This window comes from Lithobates pipiens, unplaced genomic scaffold, assembly GCF_037356315.1.
Source record: "Lithobates pipiens isolate NorthernLeopardFrog02 unplaced genomic scaffold, aLitPip1_a1.2 Scaffold_23, whole genome shotgun sequence".
Taxonomy (NCBI): Eukaryota; Metazoa; Chordata; class Amphibia; order Anura; family Ranidae; genus Lithobates; species Lithobates pipiens.
In genome coordinates, this window is record NW_027507785.1 from 65,414,785 (window position 1) to 65,435,700 (window position 20,916).

A 20,916-nucleotide genomic window follows, 5' to 3' on the forward strand; every position below is an offset into this window, starting at 1 on the left:
GTCATTGTGACATTTGCTGAGGCTCAGGTGTCATCTGTGAAGGACTAGTGAGGCCAGTATGTCACCTGTGAGGCATTGGTGGGGAAAGGGTGTCATCTGTGCGGGTTTTCTGATGACCAGCTGTCATTTGTAAAGGATTGGTGAGGCCCAAATTGTAATCTGTGAGGAAATCTTGAGGCCAGGGTGTCACCTGTGAAGGACTGCTGAGGCATAGGTGACACATCTGAGTGATTTGTAAGGCCTTGGTGTCATGTGGGATTGGTGAAGTGTGTCACCTTGGGTGTCACCTGTAAAGGACTGGTAAAACCTGGTGTCATTTGTGAAGGATTAGTGGGGCCAGGGTGTCATCTGTGAGAGATTAGTGAGGTCCAGGCATAATCTATTAGAAAAAACGGTGAGGATGGGGTGTCATCTGTGAAGGACTGGCAAGGTCATGTTGTCATCTGAGAGATTGGTGAGGCCCAGATGTCATCTGTGAGGGATTGGTAAAACCAGAGTGCCATTTATGAAGGATTGGTAAGACCCCGGAGTCATCTGTGAAGGACTAGTGAGGCCAGGGTGTCATCTGTGAAAGATGAGTGAGACCCAGGCACGGTGGCTGCCCATCCATAGGCCATTCCCCCTATACATGTGTCCGACCCCCTGATATACATGCAGAGTGCTTTATGCATGGGTTCCTCTTATAATTTTCAAAAAAGGGTGGGCTCGGGGCAGAGCACTGCGCCCAAAGCCCGCCCAGTTGTGTGATTGAACGAATATTTGCTATTTTAACACTGATGCTCCTCCTTAGGAAGGATACTCATTTTGAGGAGACGCCATGACGCGAGCCCAGAGAGAAGCAGCCGCCACCTGGAGCACTGCCCGTGAGATGGGGTAAGTTTGGGGCCCAGACCTGCTGGGGAAAATGGGTGGAAAGTTGGTGTCAACAAACTCCAGGATTTAACGGCCAGGACAGTGTAAAAGACTTGCCAGACTGAGCGGCCACAGACTGGGGGCCTGGACGCGCAGTGTATGGGCACACCAGACTGAGCAACCACTCGCAGAACACACCAGATGGAGCAACCACTCACTGGAGCCGGGACCCGCCGTAAGGATGGGCAAAAAGGTGGTGGCGTCACAGGCATACACGCACCCGTCATGCTATGGCAAGACAGGAGAGACCTACGTGTGGGGCCCTGACCTACTGACTGACCCTGGGGGGGTGTGCCACCCGTGACCCGGCCAGCCGGGGTGGTTGGCAGTGGGTGAGTTGTTTGCCACAACCCCCCCCCCCCAAAAAAAAACCTGAGCTCTGAGGAAGAGGGGTTATCCCCTCGAAACGTGTCAGCTGGCAGTGGTCCTGTGATTTCCTCTGTGACCTTTGGAGAGTATTGTTCATTTTAGATTTTATGCTGCTATTTGGCGAATATTTTATTGCAAGAATCCTACTGTCGTTTGTGAGAAGTTTTCTTTTTTTTATCACTTTTAATAAAAACATACACAAAGGATAATGCACAAGGCTGGACAATGCACAAGGATGGTGCGCCCTTTTTTCTCTTTTTATATCCCCCAAAAAAAACACCAGCCAGTCTGGGTGTCAAATATGAGGGATTGATGGTCATAAGTATGTTAGGCCTAGCTGAAAAACATTTTATCATACATTTTGATACCTGAAGTCAACTATATCAGCTTACATACCACATCCAATGGGTTATATTCAAAGACAGTAGACAGTATTATTGGATTTCCTTCATTTGTTTTTACAGCAACAATACAAAATTTTTATAATCCATTCATTTTCAACAACAGTTACAAGAGGGTTGATTCAAGTCAATCTTATTTAAATTATCATTTAGCAGGATTTATTATGTACACAAATAATTTGACAATAATACTAACTTAAATAGTTTTTACATGTCCAGAAAATAAAGGTCAGTTTCATCAATAAATTATATTTTGGATGTAGTTGTCCATTACTTTCTGGGTATTCCATTTTTAATGGTTGTTGGCAAGGTAGCACTTTTCCTGGCTTCTTATACCTAATGCCGCATACACACGACCGGGTCCGACTAGGTGCGACAGTCTTCACAACTGACTTTTGGTGGAGGTCTGACGGACTTTTTGAACGGAACAGACTTGGCCACACATGACCGGACTAAGTCCGCTCGAAAGTCCGTTTGTTTTGAATGTGATGACTTAAATGGGACTAAATAAGGAAGTTCAATAGCCAGTAGCCAATAGCTGCCCTTGCGTCGTATTTGGTCTGTTGGACCAGCACACAGACGAACGGTTTTCCCGATTTTTAGACCGTCGGATAGATTTGAAACATTTTATTTCTAGGTCTGTCGGACTTTTGGGAAAAAAAAGTCCGCTGGAGCCCACACACGATCGAATTGTGCAACGGATTCGGGTCCGCCGAACCAAGTCTGCCGAAGAGTCCAGTCGTGTGTACGCGGCATTAGAGGGACTAGAATGGTGAGACCAATTCATCAGATTTTCCAGTGCTATACAACTGTCAAGGCCACATGATGATGTCATCTGCATTGTTTTCTCCACCATGAGTAATAAAAGTCTAGTTCAGTGGTCTCCAAACTGCAGCCCTTTGCTTGCTTTTATCTGACCCTTTTCTTGCTTTTACCAGTGAAGGGCACAATTCCTACCAATGACACTAATAATGGGGAATTGTTTAATTCCACTGATGCTGGGACATTTTGCCCCCCCCCCCCCCCCTAACATCTGAAGTACAGTAAACTGGCCCTTTGTTTAGAAAGTTTGGAGACCCCTGGTCTAGTTCCACCATTGTCATGGATTCAAATCCGACGGATTTGGTCCAAAACTGTTGTATACACACGGTCGGACGAAGTTGTCGGAAAATCCCATCGTTCAGAACGTGATGACGTTATTTCGATCGGAATTCTCTACACACGATCGGAGTATGTCCGATTGGAGCATTTTGTCAGAAAAATATTTCCGGCAAGTTGGAAAATTTGGTCCGACGAATATTCCGATGGAAACAGTCCGATGCAGACCACACACAGTCGGAATATCCGACAAAACGCTCCGATCGGACACATTCCGTCGGAATCTCCGATCGTGTGTACAAGGGCTTAGACAATGTTGTCAAGTTTGCCAAAGCAGTTGACACAAACATGCCCCCTAGGTTTTTCAGGAATGCTGGCAACTTAAAAAAAAAAAAGTACTCTGGGGGAACATGGTATCTGTGGCCTTGCAGAGGTATAAGAAGCCATAAGCACCACCCTAAACTGAAATTTCAAGCTATTGTCTAGTTTCACAGAAACTGATATAGCAAAACTGTACATAACATTTGCACTGAATATCAGTGTAACAAAACAGGCCTTAAAGGCATTTTCTGCCTTCAGGAGAAATTTTGTGAGAATGCAACCAACGGCAGGACAAGGCATAAATACCCAACTGCAGATTATGGAGGGTGAGCGGCTCTTCCAGTGTAATCAGAGGAGCTCTACTGTCACTTTATCAGCTATGTGCCATGCTCTGTGAATGGGGTTGCTCCTGATACAGAACAGGTGTTTGTTACACTGACAACAGAGCTTTGCTAATTACACAGGGGGAGCTGTTAGTGCAATGCGCAGGACTAGGCTATCAGTTTGACATTTCGGTCCTGCACAGTGCAGGGCACAGGAGGGCAATGCATAAAAACAAAGGCGGTTGCTTATCTTGCATCTGTCTCAACCCGGCCCTGCATGCAGCCACTTACATATTATCATCGAGGGATACATTTGCATTGTAAAAATAGTTCTAAAAGAAAACAGTCCCTTTTGCCCAACCCAACCAATCAGTCCCCAGCTGTTGTTGGTCTAACTCCGGTACAAAATGAAAGGACATTTCTGAAAGCAGCTACTCCGATTTCTCCTTCTGTTTGCCAATATTCACAAGACAGATTAAACCTGGAAGGTGGTTGGTTGCCAAAGATTAGACTACAGTCTAATCAGGCAAAATGTAGGTGGGTAAAGAAAGTGTCTCTCTTGCTTAATTTTGGAAGGAAATGGAAAGTCAATCAAAAAAAGTTTAGTACATGTGCTGGGTTTTTATTAGTGTTTGTGTCCCCCATGTTAAGCCTTGTCCTCACTTCTTGTCCTGGTGACACCCAGGACATTCATATAAGCTTATTTTTATTTTCCTTCCCTTTTCACAGTGCATTCTTCATTTATTTCTATAGAAACGCACCAAGAGTGGTGTACCAGAAACTCTGATTCTCTAGTGCAATGGTCTCCAAACTGCGGCCCTTTCATTCCTCCCGCTTATGTGAAGCGAAATTCTTGCCACTGACACAATTCCTTCCATTGACACCAACAATGGGGCAAAATATCTCCTACTGTCACCAACGACCAGGTACTACTCCTTCCACTGACACCAACAATAGGACACGATTCCTCCCACTGACGCCAACAATGGGGCACCATTCCTCCCACTGATACTGACAATAGGGCACTATTCCTTCCACTGACACCAACAATAGGACACTGCTCATCACACTGACGGGGCACTATTCCTCCCACTGACACCAACAATGGGGCACTATTCCTTCCACTGATACCGACAACAGGGCACTATCCTTTCTACTGCCACCAACAATGGGGTACTATTCTTCCTACTGACACCAACAATGGGGCACTACTCATCCTACTGACACCAATGATGTGGTATTATTCCTCCCAATGACACCAACAATGGGACAGAATTGCTCCCACATTCACATCAGTACCTACCCTCAGGGAGCTTTCAATCTAAGGTCCCTAACTAACATTCATACATACACATATTGGGGTCAATTCAGACAGGAGCCAATTAACCAACCAAAGTGTGGGAGGAAACCCACGCAGGCACCGTGAGAACATGCAAACTCCAGGCAGGCCCTAGTGCTGCTAGGCAGAAGTGCTAACCACCTAGCTACTGTGCTGCCTTTATGGTTTTGGTAAATCTAAAGGTAAATTGTACATGAAAATTGTATAATTATAGACACACAGGTTCATCTCAGATCAGGTGATGTAAGATAAGCTCAGGTGTCACGGACTTTCTCATTGAAGGTATTGAGATGAGGACTCATCACTGAAAAGCCTCTTTTATGAGAACATTAAAAAAGGTTCGTTTTTTTTTTTTTTCAGAAAATATCTTTTTAACGTCACAGGATTGCTGAAAACCTTTTTAAAAATTCTTCACTTTACCCTTGAAAATAAATTACAAAATGCCCGTTAATGCGCTTTGTCCATCTCTACAATACTTCTGTTGCATTTGGAAACAGGTCCTTTGGTCTGGCCGATAGTCCTCCAAAGTGGCCTCCACATTGTGCGCTGCCATTCCAAATTGTGTCCAAGTTTTACACGAGCGGCTGTAATTCCACAGCAACGTTTTCATCGAATCTTGGTGATTTGGCTAACTCACCACCATCCTGGCTAATGAGTGTTTGCCTGTTCATAATTTTCTGGCACGCCTTCAAAGGCTCCTGCAGACTGTTGCTGATTTTAACAGACAGGCGCTTGGCTTGTTTCCTCCAAAGTATTTTTCTGTTATCTCCTGCCAGCTCCGGCAATAATTTTAGCAAATTCAAGGGTAACGTGTAGATTGGGGGTAAACCAAACGGATCCGGCACAACATTATTATTGGAGCCGAAGCTGGCGACTAGATAGCGCCCTTTGGCTCGCCCTTTTAGGAAGTCAGGGTAAACACAGTTTAGTATGGCCCCAAATGATCCATAAGGGTCAGATTCCACCACCTGCTCAGCTCTTTGTTCTATCCACGCTGTATACCTTTCCCGGGCTCCCTCTGAGAACAGCAGGATGATAAGACCTCCTTTTTCAAAAACAGCAGATTTTTGTTTCTCGTACCAAGGCAGAGGGCCCACTCTAGCCATTTCTGTCCGGTCCCACTGATCCAGAATAACATCAAGCTTAAGCTCCACTTTCAGCGAGAGAGCAAAAACCCTCACTAGCTCCTCATAGGCTGCGTTATCCGGAGAGTAGAGGATCAGCACTCTTCTATTTTTGAAGATCTCATCTGCAGAAAAAAAAAAAAAACATTGTTACATGCAGAAAACATTAACCATGATCCCCAGATCACTGTTCAGAACGTAAAGTGGTTGTAACCCTAAAGCAAAAAAAAAAAAAAAAATCCTCTTCCTTTATAGCGGATTAAACAGCACAGTGCTTGTGCTGACTAAGCTGTCCCTTTCTAAGCTGTAAAAAACCTGGTTGATTCTGCCTGTTACTGTATCACAGTAATCATGGCTGCTTATCCACAATAGTGGTCAGGTTAAGTGCCTCCATCACCCCGCTGCTCTCCTTTTTGCATCTCCCTCCCTCCCTGCCTGTCAGCTCCTGTGTGTCTCTTCCTCTCTCTGCCCCCCCTCCCTCCCTCCTGCCGCTATTAGTAACTAGCAGTAAAAGTAAAGAACAATTACAGACAGCTCCTCTGTTCTATTAATCTCTCCTACACTGTTTAAATGTTTTTTGTTTTTTTTTAAATGATACCTGTAATTACCTTATCTTTGATCTCTTCTGGCCGGCCACGTGACCTCCGGCTGCTCTCCTTCTCCATCCAAGGACTAAAGTGGGAGGGGCTATGTGGCCAAGCACAGCGGTCATGTGACCTCAAATGTTGACGCCAGAGGGGAATCTTGACCCATCCCACTGTAGCCCGTAGAGCGGAGGAATAGAGCGGCCACTGATGTGATGTGGGAACCAGAACAATTACAGCGCTGGTTCCGCATCGCTCCTCTCCCGCAGGCCTTCTGCGAACCGCTGCGGGTGTCATTACATTGTTAATGACACCCCCAGATCAGTTCACAGATCGCAGTGTGAACTGTTAACTGGCACAGGAATCAGATCGCATAGGTGAGAACACCCATGCAATCTGATTCTAGAGCGGGAAAAAACGAGTCCCTGCACTTTTGTGCGAATCTAATGCGAGTTCAGCCATACAACTGTATGGCTGAACTCGCATATCATAGACATCGCATGTGATCGGAACCGTAGGTGCACTGGTGTGAACCTGGGCTCAATGCTTAAGCCGGGTACACACTCATCTTTTTTTTTTTTCGTGCAACCCAGAAAAAAAAACTGACAGCTTGAGTTGGAGCTACTGTACTAACCATGCAAGGTTAGTACAGAGATTTCCCCTGCTGAGCTGTCGTCCAAAACCCCCCCCCCCCCCCCCCCAGAACACTCCGATCAGTGCTTTCTGCCATTGGCTGCTGGTTTTCCATTATGCATGTCCAGCAGAAGCCTGCTGATGTGATGCCGATCCTGGAAATGCGCATTCCTTTGTCAGGCTTAAACGAGTGCGTATGTCCAGGATTGGCATTCCTCAGACTCAGAAACGCGTCACAATCTCCCCCCCTCCGGTGATATCACTCCTCTAGCGCTGCAGTTCTCTCCAGCACCATCCCAGCTTCTTGGCTCCAGTCACAAGATTTCCCGCCTGACTCACTCCATGCTGCAGTGAACCATGGTGGCCTTCTGGGCGTTGACATCCTGGCTTCCATTGATTGATGAGCTTGTATTTATTCTCAAAATGTGAGTTGCCCCTTGTCTTCTATTTACTATAAAATGTTATAGTTGTCTGCACTCAGAAGTGCTTTTTCTGTTTTGCCCCTGCTTCTGCTCTTGCGTTAAGCTTGCCCTAGTGCTTCGACACCCCCCATCTTTAGGATCTTCTTATAAGCCGATGGAACTGCACATCATTTTATATGGTTTTTGGACTTTTGAGTAACTTTAGAGACTGCCTATATATGTAGGGTCTTAGTCACCTTGTGGCACATATTTCCTTTTGCTGTATTCATAAGCAAGCATTAAGGAATCTTACTTTTATCTCCTTTTCACATCTTTCTAGATATCTTGTGGCAACAACTACTTTTGCATATACAGACGTGAAAATCCTAAGTTGTGATTCATGATGATGACAAGATAAGACCTGTATATAGAAGCAGCAGCAGAAGAGAACTTGCCCTCTATTATCATTTACATCATTTAAAATGCCGTGGCTGTTTGTGTTAAACCTTCGGGAGGATTGTCAGTGGAATTTGGCTGTTTAGCCAAGTCGATTTATTTTACAAAATATGTCCCGTTGGTACTTACCCAGAGGTTTTTCTGCCGTCACCGACTTCAACCACTCTGTATACAGAAAAGGTGTATAGGTTACGTGCAGGAATTTTTACAGTTCACTATTTTCTACAATTTCCAAAGTATATTTAAAGTTTATTTACTCTTTTCCATATCTCTTCACTTTTCTGCCTAATGCTATCAATATTATTTTGGTCCTAGGATTTCACACTTAAAGTGGTTGTATACCCAATTTTTAAACTTTTACCTACAGGAAAGCCTATAATAAGACTTACCTGTAGGTAAAAAAAATTCCCCTCGGTATGCGCCGCTGACTGCAGCGGCGCATGCGCACAAGGGGATTCTCGGCCTGAAAATCCGGCAGTGGCCGGCCGGCCGGAATGAAATCTCCCGCACGCATGCGCGGGAGTGACGATATACCCGGAAGAAACGCAGAGGGAGCATGTCAACTCCCTCGGCATGGATCGGGCCAGATGTCGCGGCCTCGTTCTAAGGTAAGTATTTCATAATGAGCTAGTATGCGGTGCATACTAGCTCATTATGCCTTTTGCTTTGCAGGTTTAAAAAAAAAAAAAATGTGCGGGTTTACTACCGCTTTAAAGTGGGGTGCCCCTAAAAAAAAAGAATTAAAAGTCAGCAGCTACAAATACTGCAGCTGCTGACTTTTAATAATTGGACACTTACCTGTCCCAGGGTCCAGCGATGTGGGGGAACGAAGCCCCCCCCTCATTCCCCGCTCGCGGCGCCGTCATTCGTACTGTGGGCACCCGGCTGTGGCTTCACAGCCGGGCACCCACTGCGCATGAGGGAGAGGCACAGTCATCTGGGACATATGACAGGTCCCAGGTCACTGTGCGGCGCGAGGGGAAGTGATGTCACCAGCCCGGGCAAGGAAGAAGGCAGACTACGAGGGACCCCCTAGCAACAGCTATTTAGAAGTGAGTAAAAAAAATTTTTTTTCCAATTATTTTTCACTTCCAGCACTTTTTCATTTTTTGGTGGCAACACCACTTTAAATTCTAACTCTAGGTTTCCTATGACTTTAAATAGCTTGTTTAAGCCAAGCTGGTCCAAACAAACGATTTCCTTCATTAATTGATGCATCCATCGGGAGCACTGTATAAATTGTATGTAGCTTCATTTACATACAGTATTTGGCTCTGTGTTGCGGCAGCGGGATGCGGACACCCTGTCCCATTCCCTGGACAAAACTGAGTCAAGCTGGGTGCTGCTCAGCCATTCAACGGAAGGCTTGTATTTTATGAATGCTTAAAAGGCTTCCTCTGATTGGTAGAGATTGTTACATCATCCTCCTGCCTTTTTATCTCAGCCAATCAGATTAATTTATAAAATACAAACCCTCCTGTGAATGCTCAGTCTCTGTCCCACTGCCAGGACACAGCCCTGTATACTGTGTGTAGCTGATGCTACATACAATTTATTCAGCGTGGCCTAAGGTGTATACACTGTCGCATAGCGGCGGCGGTGAATTCAAAACACGCTGTGAACCACATCCATTGAAACGCATTTTTAACTTCTATTGTGTGAGTAGCATTCTATTTACTAAAACGTTTTAAAAAACTGGATTACACTATGTTTGCCTCATCTTGCTTTTAATGAGGAAATCTTTGGATTATCACTGGATATTAACCGGACCAGCTCTGCACAGCGGCACAGGGGCTTACACTGTGGAGGCGCATTAACCCCTTAAGGGGAGAGAGAGCTGGTGAGTGCGGGCTATTGTCTTTATACACGAAAATCGCACCGGTTGCAATCCAGGAATCCACTGAAAACTGAAGCACACTGTCACCTTTGTTTGTTTTAGAAGAATTTTTTACTGGAGCTGTATTGTCTTTTCTGCCGTTGGACTTTTATAACAACTAAAAAATGCATGCCTCCATTTAGCGACTTTATAAGTACATAAGGACTGAATATATACATTATTGCACTTTAAGTAGCACTTAGCACTTTTTCACAGTAGTTATTGTTATCATGGCACTTTTTTAAGCACCTAGCACTTTTCAATGAATGTTTAGCACTAATGTATATTTGCACCCTTAAAATCGCAATAAGTGAATTATAACTTTTATATGTAAAGTAGGGCCTTCACAATTATTCCTACGCATATGGCCAGCGACTTAGATATGTAGAATATTTATTGTGCTTTTTTCCATACAATATAAGTTTCTTTACATTTTATTTTTGCATTATTATTTTATGAGAGATATTGTCACGTAGGCATTTTCAAGTTACATTTCCAATTTTGCACATATTTACACAGATCTTTGTAAAAACAAAATGTAATTAATAGCAGGTGAGCCTGCTGCAGGTATAATCAATAGTAGGTGAGCGCCGTTACTACCACTTCTGGCATTTATTTACAATTTATTCAGCACTCACAGTGGGCGACTGAGAACTATATATTCATTGGAAACCTAGAGTTAGGCTTTAATACCGAAGCTTAAGCTATAAAATATTTTTGCTTAGTAGACACAGCCTTCCAACCCTGGGTTTCTGATTTTCAAATCATCATGGGGTTTTTGGAGGACTAATAGACACCCTTAAAAGAGCCTCACTGATTGTAACCCAGGTTCTGGGAACATCTCTTCCAGTATATAAACCATAGCCTGTATACCCAACCTCACCTACTCTCTTGTACTGTGTGCTTTGAGAGTCAGGCTATGTCACTATATTGAGGTCTTTTTTCCCTAATGCTTCCTAAGATTTCTACCTGCTCCCCACCATATTGTTTACTCACCAAACCACCTCACTTGCATCCATACTTGGTCTTTCTTGGGGCCACCTTGGATTCCAATAAGGCTACCCTTCTTCAACACTCTTCCCTGCCTGGCTTTTAACTATTCTTAAGGCCCGTACACACGATCAGACTTTTTGAAAACAAACATGCAAATTAGCTGTTTTAAGGCAGCATCCCACCGTGTGTACGCTCCATCGGACAAACTTTTTCGGTTTTCATTTGACTTTTGTTGGCTGTGCGAACGGACAAACTTTTCGACAACATAAGTCCGATGGAGCAAAGTCCGATCGTGTGTACAGAAAACCATCTGACTTTACAAACACGCATGCTTAGAACCAATGCAAAAGATCAGACAACAATACAGAAGTTGGCAAAAGGTGGCGGTAAAGAGCAGAAAAACCACGTGATTTGGTGAAAGTTGGCTGAAAAAGTCAAATCGTGTGTATGCTTAACAAGTTCAGGGCCAACGCCCTTTGGAACGTTTGTACAAAGTCCGATCGTGTGTATGAGGCTTTAGTCTTTCTACTTCCCCACAGAACTCTCCTAGATATACCCTTCCTCAGCACTCTTCCCAGGCTGGCTTAAATCCATTCCTAAACCAGCCGTCGACAGTTCAAATTTCAGCAGGGACCAGCCAAGATTTGATCCATGTATGGGTAGGCTGAATGTACCCACATTAATAGATTGATCAACTTGGGTACAACCAGCCTGTCGGATTTTAGATGTGATTATTGCTAGCAGCTATTGTAGCCGCTAGCAGTAATCAATGTGTTCTCCCGGTGTGAACAGCTCCCCCTGCCAGGAGAACACAATGTCTCCATGGGAGGGATACCCCAATCGCTGACTGTATTGATGGGAGAATCGAGGTTGCAGGAAGGAAAAACGCTCCGTCTATGGCCAGCTTTACTATTTCTCCTTTCCCACAGACCTGTCCCTGGGCAACCTTGTACTCTTATAAGGCTACACTTCCTCAATGCTTCTCCTGTTGACTGCCAACACAAACTGCTATCAATCTTGGATCTTTTGTAGTCCCACCTGGAAGCTCTATTAGAATTTCATGCAAATGCTGTTTTATAATAATCACAGCTCTGCAAACTACATGCATGTATAAATAAATTATTCAGGGAAACAGCCTTGTGCCGGTGTGACATCCAGAATTCCACAGACTAGTTCCAAGGCAAATGACACACCTGAGAAAGTCAACGTCAAAAGAATAAAGCCTCGTACAGACGATCGGATTTTCCGCCAACAAAACCGCTGACTTTTATCCGAAGGTAGTTGGGCCAAACTTGTCTTGCATACACACGGCACAACAATCCCGAACGTACAACGTTGTGACGTACTACATGTTTTTTCAGCTCTTTAGCACCATCCTTTGGGCTCCTTCTGCTAATTTCGTGTTAGTAGAAGTTTGGTGAGTGTTGATTTTTCAACACTCACCATTTAGCTCTTTTCATTTTGTGCTTTTTAGTTTGTTTCTGAACGGCCATTCATCAACTAGACATGTTACGGAATCATAGGAGATAATGTGTTATTTATTATTGGCCTTGGAGTTATTGCTTTGGCATTATTTTTTTGGTTAAATAATGATTTGATTTGGTATACTTTCTATATTTTTGGATGCCTAGAATGCACTTTTTGGTTAAGTTCTATTGGCAGATAGCACATCTAATTTTATTTGTTTCTTTTTTTAATGCACAATAAAAAAATTGTGTAGAATAATACTTGGCTATGCATTTTACTTCAAATAACAGTTTTGGGAGTAGGCAGTTACATCTAAAAAAAAATACAATGTAAAATTGACAAGGGGCACCAACGTAGTTTTATCTTTGATCTTAAAAATTACGGGATAATGGTGTTGTGGTAACTTGCCCAAATAAAAGAAAAAAAAAAGCATAATAATATTATTCTTAATATCACTAGAAAAAAAAAAAAAAGCCTTTGAAAATGTGTTTGCAATAACTCCATCAGTGTCACCAGCATAACTCCATCAGTGTCACCATTATTATACCATTAAAGAAGAAGAGAATGTGCGCTGAATTTCAAGATTTCATAATTTGCCACGTCACGAATGTTAATTCTCCATTACGAGCGCTAGTTTACAAGACCAACCGCTTCTGGCTTGTCCTTGCTTCCGAGCATGCATGTTTATACTTGGGTCTTTTGTCTGATGGACTTGTGTACACACATTAGGAAAATCCGACAACAGACATTTGTCTGCGGAAAATTTTAAAACCTGCTATCCAACAATTGTCCGATGGAGCATACAAACGGTCAGATTTTCCGCCAACAGCCTGTTATCAGGCAATATCCGTCAGAAAATCCGATCGTGTGTACACGGCTTTAGAAGGAGTTCTGTGAATTGGACCGCAGAGGCTACTATCATGAGACAGCTTGCTTCGGTTTCAAAAGATGAATTGCAGGTGGGTCTGCATTTTGCTGCTCACACACAGTACGTATGTGAGGCCTATCTGAAGGATCTTTGAATTGGAGCACCATTATTTTTGATGTATTGTAGCCTGTGCCAGTTAGGCCTTTCTCTGTTGTATTATTACTGCTTCTCTATACAAGTAAGTGGGACTTACTTGTAGTGTGAAAGCACAGTGAAACTTATATAAATAAGTAGTATTAGTAATAATAAATGCATTTATCTTTTCCCAGTAGCACCTAAAAGTTTTTATAGCTATATTTGACTTGCTTAAAATCAAATTTATGTATTTTTTTATAACAGTTATTTACATATTGCCAACAACTGTCCATGCCCTCAAGGAGCTTGCAATCTAAAGTCCTTATCTCGCATGTATATACTGCTAGGGAAAAGAAACTGTAGAACCCTGAGGAAACCCAAGCAAGCACAATGAGAACATGCAAACTCCATGCAAGTAGTTTCCTGGTTGGAATTCAAGCCAAGGCTTGACCCTAGTGCTGCAACCCTAAAATGCTAAAATGCTAACCACCAAGCCTTTGTACTGTCTATTCTTCTTCAATATTAACTTTTATTACAACTGGACAGTACATTGAAGAGATATTGGCCTAGTGTCATATCATCAGTCTCTTTTATTGCCCCTAAAAGGAGAACTATTGTTCATTCTTTTTTTACATTTTTTTTACATTTTATTTAATTTCCCAAGGAACCAAGTGCATATACAGTAGTATTTGGTCCCATTCTGACTGGTGGCCCTGTTATCCACTATACACGCCTTTTAATGTTGGCTATAGCTCCACCCTGTTCTGAAGCCCAAATTATGGGCATTCTTGTGGTGAAGGGGGAGGGGGGAGGGTACAGCCAACACAGAGCCATGCCTCCTTCTCCTGGATCCCCTTGGGAAGTAAATAACATACATTTTTTTTATGATAGTTCTTCTTTAAGTGCCACTAAGATGTTAAATTCTCTCAAACTTCAGATGCGTTCATGAATACAATAATTATTTCACCATTGATACAGTGGAAAGATATGGAGAACATGACCCAGTAGTGGCCACACTATCTGGTGTGGGTAATGCTGCTTTAATCTATAAGTTATGGAAGATTTGTTGTATGTCCAGTGCCCACACGTCCTCTTTGAGCAACACCCAAGAAACTTACTTTTAAGATCTTCTATCCTTAGTAATATGATCAGTAAGAGGCAGGCGACTACGAGCAGACACAACACCCGGGACCAGGTCCACCTGGACCTCATAACTACAAAGAGAGAAAGAAGAGGCCTTAAGACATCTCTGTGTACTCCGAGCCAACGATTTATCCTAAAAAAAAAATTATTTCCCAGTAAAATAAAGAAAGATTCCATTCAGGCTCCTGTATTGGAACCTCTAGCTACAGACAAGAGTGGTTACCAATGAATTACTATCCCACAGCCAACCATATCTTCAGACAATGAACATGTATGTTTATAAGGAATAAAATCTAAACTCAAGAACAAATATCTTGTATATCTGAATTGCAGCTTACCAGTAATTAGATAGGATAGCATTATTTCTTTTTTCTTTTTTCAGGCTAAGTACATTTTCTGCAAGTGCACTTTCTGTGAATTGAACTAATCTCATACAATGTATACGCTTTCCAAGCTATCTTCTGTCAACTACACAACCTCTGTTCCCTTTGGAGATGAAGAGAGCAGGAGATGTTTGTAGTCCAAATTAGAGATGTGTACAACAGAAAAATTGTGTTTCATTTTGGATTTGCTTGTTAAGTTAATAATTTAATTTGGTCATATTTGTTATGTGAGAATAATTTGTTTTTGGAATTCATTTCATATATATGCCCCAGAAGAAGTCCTTCCTGTGACGAAACCGGTCGGGTGGAGATAAAGACCCATGTCACTGCGTCTATCTGGATTAACCAGCGATAATTTTTGTTTTTTTATACATTGAAAGTGGACTGAAGCTGTTTTTTTAATTCTGGATTGAGTAAGTGCATTAGTTTTAATAAAGTTGAATTTTAAATGGTTTTACATTATTGGCATTTATCTATTCTTTGGTATACACCATCGGATGGTTTGAGACAAGAGGGAATGACGGTACGTCTGTCGGCTGGTATGAAGTGCTTCCCATCGTCTTCTCTTTGCTGGAACAGTGGATGGGTTTATGAGAGACATGAGCCTTCTTTGACCTCCCGTGATAGGAGGTCTATGCTCCCTGGTAAGAGCACATCTATATGTAGTGGTGGTGAATTCACAAAGTGGTGTGTGCAATTTTGGCATTTAAGACTCAGCTCACCAGTTACACGAGCATCAGGAAACTTCTTGGACTCACCTAATTGTATTTTGGATTTAGGGCAACACATTTTTTTTTTTACGTTTTTGTGATAATATCTCATGTTGGTGGTGCAGCTTAATTTTTGATTGTATTTAATTTTTCACAAGCGCGTTTTTTTGTGTTATCATGTGTCTGGAATTTTTTTCGTATATTTGTTATTTTAAAATCAATTCAAAATTAGAATATATTTTCATTCTTTTCAAATTGATTCAAAATTCGAATTTTAGAAGACGGCTATATTTGTTTTATTCTATTCTGTTCTATTCTATTGTAATATATTCTATTTTTTTTTGTTCTATTCTATTCTTATCTATTTTATTATTTTCTATTATAGTTTTTTATTTTCTATTCTATTCTATTTTATTCCATTCTATTCTATTATCATCTTTTACTTTTTATTTTGTTTTTTTCTTTTCTATTATATGATTTTCTATTATATTCTGTTTTATTATATTCTATTAATTTTCCATTCTAGTCTGTTCTATTATATTATTTCCTGTTCTATTTTATTATATTATATTCCTTTATTTTCTATTATATTCTGTTTTATTCTATCCATTTCTATTCTATTTTATTCTGCTCTTTATTTTCTATTATAATATATTCAATTTATGTATATTCTATTCTATTCTATTCAGTAGCTTAAGTAGGAATCATCATCATGGTTCACTTTTATACCTTACTCTACTTATTGCAATATGTTTCTAATTCAAATTCATTTTCAAATTTGAATACAAAATCGTTTTCAAATTAGAAAAAATACATAATAATAATAATTATATTCTATTATATTATTTACTGTTCTATTTTATTATATTATATTCCTTTATTTTCTATTATATTCTGTTTTATTATATCCCTTTCTATTTTATTCTGTTCTTTTATTTCCTATTATAATATATTCAATTTATTTCTATTCTATTCTATTCTATTCAGTAGCTTAAGTAGGAATCATCATCATGGTTCACTTTTATACCTTACTCTACTTATTGCAATATGTTTCTAATTCAAATTCATTTTAAAATTTGAATACAAAATCGTTTTCAAATTAGAAAAATTACATAATAATAATAATTATATTCTATTATATTATTTCCTGTTCTATTTTATTATATTATATTCCTTTATTTTCTATTATATTCTGTTTTATTCTATCCCTTTCTATTCCATTTTATTCTGCTCTTTTATTTTCTATTATAATATATTCAATTTATGTATATTCTATTCTATTCAGTAGCTTAAGTAGGAATCATCATCATGGTTCACTTTTATACCTTACTCTACTTATTGCAATATGTTTCTAATTCAAATTCATTTTCAAATTTGAATACAAAATCGTTTTCAAATTAGAAAAAATACATAATAATAATAATGAATATTATTATTTATATAATTATATTGTAATAATTAATTTCGGATTCATTGAAATTTATTACCACTGTGATTCGGTAATTAGGATACATCCGAATTTCCAAATAACGAAAAATGTAGTCTGAATTTCAATCCGTAGCGAAACTTATCGCACATGTCTAGTCCAAATCAGACGAGCAACCTTGGGTGACAATGCCGCTACACCATAGATTCAGTATAGGCAGTGAGAGTGTTATTGTCAGGATCACAAGGTGAAAATAAAGGGAAAAAAAGCCAAAAAAGGAAACAAATGCAGCCACCACATCCAAGGACTGGAAAGCAGTAAGTTATTATGTTTTTGGGTTTGCAGATACTTTAGGACGGCGTGCTTCTAACCTGGACAGTTTTCTTTTTGAGTGGAAATCATCAACTGAGGTTTGGCACAGGCTGTATAAGTATTTATTAAAGGTGTTGATTATTTTGGCAAGCTGTTAAGAGAATTTTAATGACAATGAAGCGGCAAGAGCCAGAGGCAAGAAAACAATTGGAGAAAATCAATTAAAGATTGCACGTGAAGAAATTCAACTCAGTTTGTGAAATGGCTGTTTCTGCCATTATGTTTTGCTGGAAAACTGCAGGCATATTGAAAAGCTGGATTTTCTTTTTTTTTTTTTTCTTTTTTTGGAGAAAGCATTATTTCTAGCCATAGCATAGTGGTGCCAGTGACTTGTAGCACGCTAATCCTTGAAATGTGTTATACACAATTCTAAATTATCTTACAAATTTCACATTTTAAAATGATATTTGTTTCTTAAAATGGTACATTTTATCAGTTTAAACATTTAATATGTTTTCTATTTTCTATTGTAAATAAAATACGGGCTTATGAGATTTGCAAATCATTGCATTCTGTTTTTATGTAGATTTTACACAGCGTCCCAACTTTTTTGGAGTTAGGGTTGTATATTATGAATGCACTTACATTTATCAACTGAGCAGACGGAGATGTTTTGTTTTGCACTAGATAAGACCTGAAAAGAAAAAAAAAAGAAAAAAAACATTTGTTAGAAACCCCTTGAAATTTTGCACATTTTGTCATGTTACAACCACAAATGTAAATTTATTTTATTGGGATTTTATGTGATAGACCAACACAAAGTGGCACATAATTGTGAATTGGAAGGAAAATGTTAAATGTTTTCCAGAATTTTTTACAAATAAATATGTCAAAAGTGTGGCGTGCGTTCAGGGGCGGACTGACAACTCATGGGGCCCCCGGGCAATAGGAGATTATGGGGCCCCCAGGCAATCAGACATTATGGGGCCACACAGTATACACAAACACACACACAGTATACACAGACATGTTTCTATTGGCTGAGAAGGTACTGGAGAGGTGGGGCAGCTATAATCTCGGGATTTTTAGACCAAAAGGATGTCTGTAAGGGAGATTTCAGAGACAGATGTAAAAAAAAAACACAGATTTTTACATACTTTCCATGGTTTTACTGAGGCTGGCAACCTTGATGGGGCCCCTTAGTTGCACGGGGCCCTCGGGCAGTGCCCGAGTGGCCCAATGGTCAGTCCGCCCCTGCGTGCGTTTGTATTCAGCCCCCCCTGAGTCAATACTTTGTAGAACCGCGTTTCGCTGCAATTACAGCTGCAAGTCTTTTTGGGGATGTCTCTACCAGCTTTGCACATCAAGAGAGTGAAATTTTTGCGCATTCTTCTTTGCAAAATAGCTCAAGCTCTGTCAGATTGGATGGAGAGCGTCTGTGAACAGCAATTTTCAAGTCTTGCCACAGATTCTCAACTGGGTTTAGGTCTGGACTTTGACTGGGCCATTCTCAGCCCTTGTACACACGGTCGGAGAATCCGTCGGAATGTGTCCTATCGGACCGTGTTGTCGGATAATCCGACTATGTGTGGTATGCTTCGGACTGTTTCTGTCGGAATATCCGTCAGACCAAATTTTCAAACTTGCTGGAAATATTTTCCGACAAACTGGTCCGATAGGACATATTCCGATCATGTGTAGAGAATTCCGATCGGACAAAGTGCCACGCATGCTCAGATCAAATTCCTACAACAAAGCTATTGACTTCTAGCCTGAACGTAGTCCCATCATAAGGAAATTACGCCATCACGTTCTGAAAGATCGGATTTTTCGACAACCTTGTCCGACCGTGTGTATGCAACAGTTTCGGACAAAATCCGACGGACAAAATCCGACGGATTTGGTTGTCGAAATGTCCGACCAGGTGTCCAAGGGCTAACACATGAATATGCTTTGACATAAACCATTCTATGTTGTCTTTTGTAGACTCTAAGCCCTTGTACACACGGTCGGACATTCAGACGGAAAATGTCCGATTGGACCGTGTTGTCAGATAATCCGACCGTATGTGGGGTTTCTTCTGACTTTTTCCGTCAGAACGTTCGACCAACAAAATTTGAGAGCTGGATATAAAAAATTTCCCACAACATGATCCGATTGGACTTTGTCCGATCGTTTGTAGAGAATTCCGGTCGGACAAAGTGCCACACATGCTCAGATCAAATTCCTAGACCAAAGCTATTGGCTACTAGCCTGAACGTAGTCCCGTTGTAACTAAATAAAGTCATCCTGTTACGAACGATCGGATTTTCCGACAACTTTGTCCGACCGTGTGTATGCAACACCAGTTTCGGACAAAATCCGACGGATTTTGTTGGAATGTCCGACCGTGTGTACAAGGGCTAACAGGTTTTCTAACAAGGCCGATAAGATGTGGACCCCTGTAAATCATCTATATGAGCTTACTGAACATCCCATTCCAAAATGATGGGCATTCATTTGGGACCCCTCTCCTTCCCCAAGGCAGTCACAACAGCCTCCAATTTTATTGTCAGGCTTTTCACAAAGCTCCCAAAGGAGCATTTTTGAACTCTGGTGCTGAGTACAGATGTGCACAATGGAAAAATTTGTTTTATTTCGGATCAATTCGTATTTCATTTGGTTTCATCATATTTGTTATGTTAGAATGATTCATTTTTCAGAATTCGTTTTGTATATCTGGATTATTTTTCTAAATTTGGATTCAATGTGTATATTTGGATTTGTTTTTTATAATATTCGTTTTTCCAAATCGATTCATATCTTGGAAGTATGTTCGGAAGATTGGCTATATTTTCTTTAACATTTTAATTCAATATTTTAGGGGAAAACTTATGCTCTCTGGGTTGGATGGAGGTGCATCCATGAGAATCTATGAAACATAACATGACGAATGGAACAATCATAATTTCAGATTAATTAGTTATATTGTAATTTGGAGCTTCTGATGGATCCACCTCCATTCAACCAACACAATTTTATTTTACATTTGTATCTTACTGTATTTATTGCATTATGTTTCCATTTTATATGTAGTGCATTTTTTTTTATAATAATGAAAAACGTTAATGCAGCTTAAAAACTAAATCAATTTAAATTGTTTTTTATGTCATTACGTTATTACAGATGCTTCAAACATCCAATGAAACAAATGAATTTGTTGTTTCCTCATAACTTATTTTGGATTCCTTGAAATCTGTTACTATTGTGATTCGGAGATTTGGATACATCCGAAACTCAAAATATTGAAAATTTTGTCCAAATTTAGATTCGTAACGAAACGAATCACACATGTCTAGTAATGCGTTGGACAAGAAGATCTGGCTTTCAATCTGTATTTTAATTCAGCCCAAAATAGTTCAGTAGGGTTGAAGTCAGGCCTCTAGTCAGGCCTCTCCTCCACACCAAACTCATCAAACCATGTCTTTATGGGGTCGTTTTGGTAGAACTGAAAAGGGTCTATCTCAAGCTGTTACTACAAGATTACATGCATACACTTGCCTAAAATATCTTTGCATTGTGTAGCAGTAAGGCCCGGTTCACACTGATGCGACAACCAATCCGACTTTGGAGCACTTGTTGCATCAGAAGTCAGACCACGTT

The 20,916-nt window shown here is 40.6% G+C and overlaps 1 protein-coding gene across 1 annotated transcript in view; it reads right to left on the reverse strand.

Moving 5' to 3' along the window:
• Positions 1 to 1,715: 1,715 nt before the first annotated feature.
• Positions 1,716 to 20,916, reverse strand: part of IL17RC (interleukin 17 receptor C) — a 120,943-nt gene continuing 101,742 nt past the window's right edge. The window contains exons 16-19 of the mRNA XM_077451777.1: positions 17,920 to 17,968; positions 14,419 to 14,514; positions 8,091 to 8,126; positions 1,716 to 6,012 (exon numbers count right to left, since the gene is read on the reverse strand). Coding sequence (XP_077307903.1) covers positions 5,336 to 6,012; positions 8,091 to 8,126; positions 14,419 to 14,514; positions 17,920 to 17,968 — 858 coding nt within the window. The 3' untranslated portion in view covers positions 1,716 to 5,335. The remainder of the gene's footprint in view (positions 6,013 to 8,090; positions 8,127 to 14,418; positions 14,515 to 17,919; positions 17,969 to 20,916) is intronic.